Source organism: Nicotiana tomentosiformis, unplaced genomic scaffold, assembly GCF_000390325.3.
Source record: "Nicotiana tomentosiformis unplaced genomic scaffold, ASM39032v3 Un00169, whole genome shotgun sequence".
NCBI lineage: Eukaryota > Viridiplantae > Streptophyta > Magnoliopsida > Solanales > Solanaceae > Nicotiana > Nicotiana tomentosiformis.
This window is the reverse complement of record NW_027174728.1, coordinates 78,932-88,628: the sequence shown is the minus strand read 5'-3', so window position 1 is coordinate 88,628 and position 9,697 is coordinate 78,932. Positions and strand designations below refer to the sequence as shown.

The 9,697-nt window shown below is 42.1% G+C and overlaps 2 protein-coding genes across 2 annotated transcripts; both read right to left on the bottom strand.

Annotated features, from left to right (window-relative positions):
• Positions 1-7,325: 7,325 nt before the first annotated feature.
• LOC138903928 (uncharacterized) lies at positions 7,326-7,907 on the bottom strand. Its single transcript, XM_070192499.1, has one exon. The coding sequence runs from the start codon at positions 7,905-7,907 to the stop codon at positions 7,326-7,328; it is 582 nt and encodes a 193-aa protein (XP_070048600.1).
• A 63-nt stretch (positions 7,908-7,970) lies between these two features.
• Positions 7,971-8,450, bottom strand: LOC138903927 (uncharacterized). Its single transcript, XM_070192498.1, has one exon. It carries the CDS (start codon positions 8,448-8,450, stop codon positions 7,971-7,973), a length of 480 nt encoding a protein of 159 aa, XP_070048599.1.
• Positions 8,451-9,697: the final 1,247 nt, after the last annotated feature.

Here is a 9,697-nt window from a genome sequence, read left to right as displayed (position 1 = left end):
ACCCGTTGAACACATTAGCTCGAGTCAGACTGAAGATCCCCCCTTTCTATTTAGTCAATAAGCCTTAGAACCAAATTCCAACCTCCATATTTCTCTACAAGACCCGATTATAACATACGAATCCGGTATCAATCACCACACAATGTACCAAGACATGATCATCACCTATGCTGAAATCACACCATGCACCACTTAAGTCGGTTGCCCATAGCAACATACTCCGACCACAATAGCTGAAAATTTCACAAATCTAGTGCCTGCAATACACCTCATGGAGCATATAAGTCCTGTTCCAACTCTCGCAATACTGTCACGACGGAAAAGATGTGTAGAACTAATAACCACCTGCCGAAATAACAAATCATGGAGTCTCTCCTCCCGACAAGGACCATTACCTTATTTTGAACTGAATAACGATATATGCTCTTTAATATACCTTATATAACTCCGATCGCACTGCACCCAGGTCCAATAACCTCATCTCGCCCAGTACAAGCTGCTCAGGCAATAAGCTATCTCAAACACTGCCAAAAATCTCATATGACGCCAATAATGCGCCAACATGTTACAAACTCGAATGTGATACATAAAAAAAACAAAATGAACTCTGGAAAAGAACTACCCAGCCCGCGTAACGAATAAATGATCCAACGGATGCTATGAACCCTTCTCGGAAAATTAGAACAACAAAATACACAGAAGTAGATATAGCGGACCGTACTCAACATCTCACTGTTGTGGCGTGCAATCCTATCCACACATGATACCATTGTGGCGTGCAATCCGATCCAAACAACGTACCCGTGGCGGCGTGCCACCCGATCCGCACATAACAATAAATAAGGAAATACACATCAATCCATAATGCTTATACCTACGAAATATCGAATATCGACTACAAGCACGCCAAGTGCAAAAATACCACCTTGGGGAGATAGATAGCGTCGTGCGCTACAAAACCCAAGAACGGCTAAGGTGCAATAAATGACCTGCATCTTGAGAGCTATCCTGCTCATATAATAGCATAAGCTACACGAGACAACAACACATGTGCGATTAATCAAGCCGTCTCAATCCGGAACAAACTTCCACGGTTCATAACCAGAATCTCCATACTTTGGTTTCAATCTCTAGCAACCAAGTGGCTAATAGGTCACACTTATACAATTTTCCCATGGGATACACCCCCACGACCTTCCACACTAGGTAGCAAGGTCTACACCTCCATACCACCAAAAGTACAAATTCTGTAAAGCCAACCACGAGTCCGCAAATCAATACACAAAGCATCTTACAGAGGACACTGTTCTCAGGTGACACTAAAGAAAATGCCATCTTACTCTGATCATCTGAATTCTTCCCTACTAATCCGAGCTCATGACAATATTGTCAACACCGAACCGCAACCTTGATCCTTAACTTCCAATTCCCATGCCGCTCACTGCACCTACCGCGCCGCTACGCGAGAGTAACAAAATCCCTCATAACCCCTGCACTACTAGTAGAATAAACACTTCATTGGGTAGAATCCCTTTCACTCAACTTATTTCAGAAGAACCATTGCAACACACAACTGAATTCTCGTAACCGCAGAGAATAAAAACCTCGAGTCGTGGTCTAAACCGTCATAACTCTTCCGGAATCCATTTACACATAACAAGGCCATTAGAATCAAATACCTCCCCAAATCAAGCAAATTACGGTGGTTGTCAAACCCGCACGTACCTCCATAAATCACTTGTATAACACTAACACGCCGAAGGAACTAATCATTGCTTCAATCACGTTGATTTAAACCATTACCACACGACCCAACTTCCTCGATTTACTCTTGACCTTCCTTAGAAATAATAATAGTTCCATTAAAACAAATAACGAAACTCAATAACACTCCTCCCGAGTGACCAACTTCATGAGACAACATCGTCTCAATACCCATGTACCACCGCATATCCTCCTCATGCGCACAATAGCATTTCCAACTGGTACACCCATTCTGAAAGACCTTCCGAGAATCCAAAACTATTTCTCCCATTTTTCCAATACTGCCCCGCAGACCCGATAATAACATAGAAAATTCCCCAAGTATTATTCACACTCTGCTGTAAAAATCCCGGTCTGCAGCCATGCAACGAACCCATTAGAACCACTGTTAAGAGTCACCCACTCTAACTTGGTCCCGAATATAAGCCAAACTCTAGTGCGTTGTCATCACATGATCTCTCCCAAAGAAACAACCAGATGAATTATTTTTTTTCTTGTACATCACATCTACCAGAAGCATAAACTCTGAGTCTCCACAAAATCTGCACATGAATCGATAAGGCAAAATATAGCACACATTCATCAAATTCTTTGCTCGAATTACCCCTAATGTTTTATTTTCTTAGTCATAAATAATCCACCAATACACCGATAACCAGAAGTTGCACTAGCAGACAACCACGCGATCCAATCGTAGACGGTGGGCTCCCCCACTTAGCTTTAAGCTACCATCACATAATGTAGAACCCACAAAGATTCCTCGTAGTCTCTTGTTAAACTTTTCATGAACATTTCGAATTATCAGCCACAATCGTGTAGTAAGTAGAACTCTTCGTAGAAACTTCATCAAAATCATGCAACCGCTAACCTACTCACAGGAGATGACCCACCTGTGGAATTCCATACCGACATCTTCCAACGACGCTGCACTGGGTACCACTACTACGAAATCAGTAAACCCTCTTGAGCCCCTGCTCGTCCACCGGCTGTATAAGTCTGTCCATTCCTCGTTGACATCAACTGAAAGTCCGACAATACATTCCAAACTCAAAGTCATGTTGCATCCAAAACGATAATCACATTTTCACATCCCACTTCATTTCAAGCAAACTCCTTTATGCCGTATTCAATCTTCCTCAGTACAGTAACCACCTTCGCAAATAAAATCTGTAGACCAAATCACCTTCTGTCACGATTCCCAAATCAGCGTAAACTTTCTCAAAGCAGGTGGCTATCCTACCACAGAATCTATACGCTACTCTTCCACTTCCACTTCGGTCAAACCATCTCCTTTAAGCAACTTCTCGCCTCCGCTTTTCATACTTGGCCTACTAGTAATTCAACCACCATGAGACACCTCCCACCATGTCGTTCCTCATCTTCGCTGCCCAAATACTGCCTCATATCAAAACCCATCTCTGTAACACCTGAACTAATAAATTGCTACCAACTCTAAGCCTCCTCGAAGACTATATTTCTCGAGCCATCGGCATTAGAAACACCAATTCGATTCTGAAACTGCTACACACCGCCATCTCTGACAACTTCTTCTCATGCACCATTTTACAACACCTTGTCCCGAAGGCAAATCAAAGAAGACCATAACACCAGAGAACCTTAATACATTCAAACAAGGACAACGACACCACATCACATATGAAAATTCCACCACGCTCGAAAATACCAAGTCTCGTTACTCCATCAACCAAAGCCTTTACATCCATAGTCCGATTGCCTTTCCTTTGCTGGAATTAAACGTTGAACCTCTAAATCATGTGCTGAGAAATCCTCCTTTCAAGTCATTCACTGCCTCGACACATAAACAAGTACTCTACTATTACACCAACACCGTGCGATAACAACGCATGAACATCATAACAAGTTGTGCATAGCCTCACCGAGTTGAAACGACAGGATACCCTTCCACAAGTAGACGATAATAGCCTGCCTGAATACGCAGGGAAAACACCCAGCATCATTTCTGCAATACCACTACAACTCCTCGATGCCCAAGGGACAACAAGCACTTTACGTCGCATAAGATTGAGTAGGTAGGAAATAAAAGCATAAGCCTCAAAAGAATCAAATCACACGATGAGGAATCAAGAAGGGGAGTGCTCCTAACAGCCTTGTAGCCTCTCGAAGATAAGTACAGACATCTCCGTACTGATCCGTAAGACTCTACTAGACTTTCTCATGACTCGTGAGACCTAAGTGAACCTAACGCTCTAATACCAAGCTGTCACGACCCACCGTCAGGCAAGCCAATGGTGATTAATCAACTTAATTACCCATTATAGTATTTTGAAATCATAATTTTTATTAATTAAATAGTATAAAATAGAATTTACAGGATAAATGATAATATTTACACGAACTACAATAATGAACAACCCGTAGGAACCCCCAAAATCCGGTGTCACAAGTACATGAGCATCAACTAGGGAATATAATAAAATACAACATCTGTTTGGAATACAAATTAGATAGTAGAATATAAATAACTCTGATGAGGACCCTACAGGCTGCAGATCGTAACATGGAATGCAGCTCTGGGTAAAGTCCCCGCAATAGTCGTGTCGTTGCGCCCTAAAGACCACCAGACATATGTGTACATGCATAATAAGTGCAGCAAGTGTAGCATGAGTACGTAAATCAACGCGTACCCAATAAGTATCAAGCCTAACCCCGGAGAAGTAGTGACGAGGGGTCGACATTGACACTTACTAGTGGTCCAATAAGACAGATACGGTAGAAGTATACAGATGTGAGGAAGAGTAAATAAACGAAACAACAAGTATATAAATACGTGGTAAAATCCTCCTCTCAACAATAAACTCAAGCTCTAAGCTAGTAGTTACCACCACAATCGGAGTATATATGTAATGGACCTCACCAGATAGGTCATCATAGTTCGAATTAGGAAAACTCACAGATGTACTAGCTTCTTGTCAATTATTACGCATGATTTCATAAGAGTATTTTATAGAAATGCCGAGGCGTACGGCCCGATCCCATCATAATATGTGCATTGCTGAGGGTCGAACGGCGCAAACCATAGATACATCTATTTTATTGCTGAGGCGAATGGCCCTCTCCCATAAGAGTATGATACATAATCCTGCTGAGGCGAACGGCCCGATCCCATCATAATGTGTGCACTGCCGAGGGTCGAACGACACGAACCATAGATGTATATATTATACTGCCGAGGAGAATGGCCCAATCCCATTAGAATAAGAAGCTTTAACGGGTCATTGACCCCACTCATGAATAAACATGTGAGTTATGAAATTTAAGGAAGGTTTTCGATGAAAAAACACAACACGTGAGTATTTTGTAAGGAGAGTACAATTATTCCGAGGCTAATCATGAAGCATGTCAAATCTCTACAATAGCAAGACTATCACTCTACGCAAGTCTAGTCTCAAGTTGTAATGCGACATAAAGGAATTAAACGAGCAAAGATAACACCTATAGTACAATTATAGCATGGTGTGAACCTAAGTCTACCCGGACAATAACATGAATCTAGCTACGTACGGACTCTCGTCACCTCGTGCGGACGTAGCCCCTACAACAAGTAGCACATATCTAATACATCACCTAGGGGTAGTTTCCCTCTCACAAAGTTAGATAAGAGACTTACCTCGCTCCGTAGTTTCATAACCGGCTCCAAAACCTCTCTAACACCTCAAACTGATGCCCGTCGATCCAAAACTAGTCAAACAATGTGCAAACCAATCAAAATATACTCTAATACCCATAATTAATTAATTTAATCAATTCCTAACTCTGCTCGAAAAGTTGATAAAGTCAACCCTCGGGCCCACATGCCCGGATTCCGAAATTTCTCAAAGATAAACTATACCTATAACATTACGAACCCAAATATATGATTTTTTTTCCATTTCCATGACCAACTTCGTGGTAAAAATAAAAAAATACCAATTTCTAGGTTTTCTACCAAAATCCCAATTTTCTACTAATTTCCATGTTCAAATCCACATATAAATCATGTACTTAACTCACAATATGTGGGAATTACTTACCTCATGAAGGATGACAAAAATGGCACACCAAAATCGCCCCCAAGGCTAGCTCCAATGAGAGAAAAGAGGTGAAATTAGCCAAAACTCGATTTGGCTAACTTATACATTCTGCCTAGGCGACCTTCGCATCTGCGAAGCCAAAGGCCGCTTTTGCGGCGTCGCTTCTACAAGACCAAGTCCGCTTCTTCGGTAAACACTGGAGGTCGCCCCTCGTACCAGCAGACAAGGTCCCGCTCTTGCGACATCACAGGTGTGCAAATCCCCCTCGCTCCAACGCTCCACTCCTCTTTTGTGCTCCAGGAAGCCGCATCTGCGCCATCGCAGATGCGGTAAAAGGTTCGCACCTGCGGCCACTGCCCAGCTTGCCCAAGACCGCTTCTGTGGCTCAATTCCGCTTCCGTGATCACGCAGGTGCAGAAAATATCATCACACCTGCGACCCCAGTCCAGTATTGCCCCCGGTCGCTTCTGCGAGCCACTGCCCCGCTTCTACGGCACCACACTTGCATTCCTTCCTGCGCAGGTGCGAAAACACCAGCAGTCAAAATTCCCAGCATTGCCTCAATTTCAAATTTCGATTCGATTTCAATCCGTTTCAAACCCGAGGCCCCCGGGACCCCGTCCAAACATACCAACACATCGCACAACATGATACGGACTTAGTCGAAACCTCGAATCATGTCAAACAACATCAAAATTACAAATCGATGGCCGAAACATTTCTTTCAACTTCCAACCTTCAAATTTTGCCGAACACGTCCGAATTACACTTAAACATCACGGAATGATGCCAAACTTTACGTGCAAGTCACAAATTAGGATACGAACCTATTCCAAGGCTCGGAACTCCAAACGGACATCGATAACATAAAAATCCACTTCAAACCAAACTAATGAGATTCTAAAACTTTCAAAAATGCCAACTTTCAATAATAAGCACAGAATTGCTCCCGGGTGAGCTGATACTAAACCCGAACATAAGCCCAAGTCTGAAATTATCATACGAACCTATTGAACCCTTCAAATCCTGATTCCGAGGTTGTTTACTAAAATGTCAAACCGTAGCCAATTCTTCCAATTTAAAGCTTCCGAAATTAGAATTTTCTTTCCAAATCAACTCCGAACTTCCCGAAGTTCAATTCCGACCACACATATAAGTCATAATACCTGAAGTGAAGCTACTCACGGCCTCAAACCGCTGAACAAAGTGCTAGAGCTCAAAACGATCATTCGGGTTGTTACAGACTCCATTGGATTTTGGACGGTAAGGGGTAGAATAGCGATGCATAATTTTAAATTGCTCGCATACCTCCTTCATCAAATGACTATTTAGATTGGTTGCATTGTCAGTGATAATGGTCTTTGGGATACCAAAGTGACAGATGATGCTGGAATGAACAAAATCTACCATTGCTTTCTTGGTGACTGCTTTGAAAGTGATGGCCTCCACCCACTTGGTAAAGTAATCAATGGCGACCAAAATGAATCTATGCCCATTTGAAGCCTTTGTCTAGATTGGTCTAATAGCATCAATTCCCCAAGCAATAAAAGGCCAAGGAGAGGACATGGGATGAATCAGGTCGCCATGAATCTGGCATTGGTGACACTTGCGAACAAAATTGAAGAAATCTCGCACCATAGTAAGCCAATAATACCCAGCCCACAGAATATTCTTTGCCAAAACGTATCCATTCATATGAGGCCCACATAACACCAAATGCACTTCACTCATGATCTGCTCAGCTTCTGAGGAATCTATGCATCTCAACAAATTCAAATCTGGGGTCCTTTTGTACAGGATTTCCCCATTCAGGAAGAAACCATCGGTGAGTTGCCTTATAGTTCTTTTATGATCTCCTTTGGTATGCTCCGGGTATTCCCTTATTTTTAGGAATAGTTTTATGTCAGGATACCATGGTTTACCATCTGGTTCTGCCTCAATTGCATTGGAGTAACTGTGTTGATTCCGAACTTTGATTTCTAATGGATCCATATAATTGTTGCCTGGATTAGGGAGCATCAAGGCTAAGGTAGCCAAGTCATCATCTAGCTCGTTGTGAAACCTGGGAATGTACCTAAACTCTATGGACATGAATCTTTTGCTTAGGTCTTGCACACATTGTCTGTATGGAATAAGCTTGATGTCTCGAGTCTCCTATTCGCCTTGGGCTTGCCAGATAAGCAAGTCGGAATCTCCCACAACCAATAGTTCATGCACATCCAGATCGAGGGCCAATTTTAGATCCATGATACAAGTCTCGTATTCCACCGTATTATTGGTACAGAAGAATCGATGTTGGGCCATTGCAAGGTAGTGCTGTCCAATAGGTGATATGAGGATTGCCCCGATCCCAATTGCTTTGATATTGACAGCCCCATCAAAATATATTTTCCATGCATGGATGTTGTCCTGAACTACCTCTTCTATGGAGTTGACCTCTTCGTCTAGGAAGTATGTGCTCAGTGGCTCATAATCATCATCGACTAGATTCTGTGCCAAATGATTAGCCAAAGCTTGTGCTTTCATTGCGGTGCGAGTGAAATAGATGATGTCGAACTCTGTGAGCAGAATTTGCCATTTTGAGAACCTGTTAGTGTGCATTGGCTTTTGGAAGATGTACTTCAAGGGATCCATTATGGATATGAGGTAAGTAGTGTAGGCCAAAAGATAATTCCTCAGCTTCTGAGCGACCCAAGTCAAGACAGAACATGTCCTTTCTAAAGGGGTATACTTAACCTCACAATTGGTGAACTTCTTGATCAAATAATAGATTGATTTTTTCCTTTTTGTGTGTTGCATCATGTTGCCCCAGAACATATCCAAATGAATTATCCATCACCAATAGATACAAAAACAAAGGCCTTCCAGGTTCAGGTGGGACCAGTACCGGGGGTTTTGACAGATAATCTTTGATCATGTCAAAAGCTTTTTGGCAATCGTCTATCCACTTGATAGCAACATCCCTTTTTAGAAACTTAATGATAGGCTCACATGTGGTTGTGAGCTAAGCAATGAACCGACTGATGTAGTTCAACCTCCCGAGCAAACTCATAACTTCAGTTTTGTTCTTCGGTGGTGGCAGATTTCGAATAGACTTTATCTTAGATGGATCCAATTCGATGCCTCTTTAGCTGACTATAACACTAAGGAGTTTCCCAGATGGAACTACAAATGCACATTTGGTTGGGTTGAGCTTAAGGTCCTACCTTCGCAGCCGTTCGAAGAACTTTTTCAAATCGCGCATGTGATCAGCTTGTGTCTTTGACTTTATGATGATGTCATCGACATATACTTCAATCTCTTTGTGAATCATGTCATGAAAAATGGTGGTCATGACTCTCATATAGGTTGCCCTTGCGTTATTCAAACCAAATGGCATGACCCTATAACAATATGTACCCCATGGAGTGGTGAAAGGGTCTTTTCTGCATCATCCTCGTCCATTAGAATCTGGTGGTATCCGGCGTAACAATCTACAAAAGATTGCATCTCATGCTTTGCACAATTATCTCCAAGTATGTGGATGTTTGGTAGAGGAAAATTATCCTTTGGAATCACTTTGTCCAAATCTTTGTAGTCAACACAGACTCTAGTTTTTCCATCCTTCTTCGGCACAGGCACAACATTTTTCACCCAGGTAGTGTATCGGACGACTCTATCCACATTAGCGCTCAATTGATTCATAATTTCCTCTTTGATTTTATCACTCATGTCTGTTTTAATTTTTTGTTGCTTTTGTTGGACTGGTGGAAAATCAGGATATGTGGGAAGCTTTTGAACCACTAGATCAACACTTAAACCCGACATATCATCATAAGACCAAGCAAACACATCTCTGTATTCAAATAAAATTTGATTCAAGGCATCTCTGGTATTTTGTT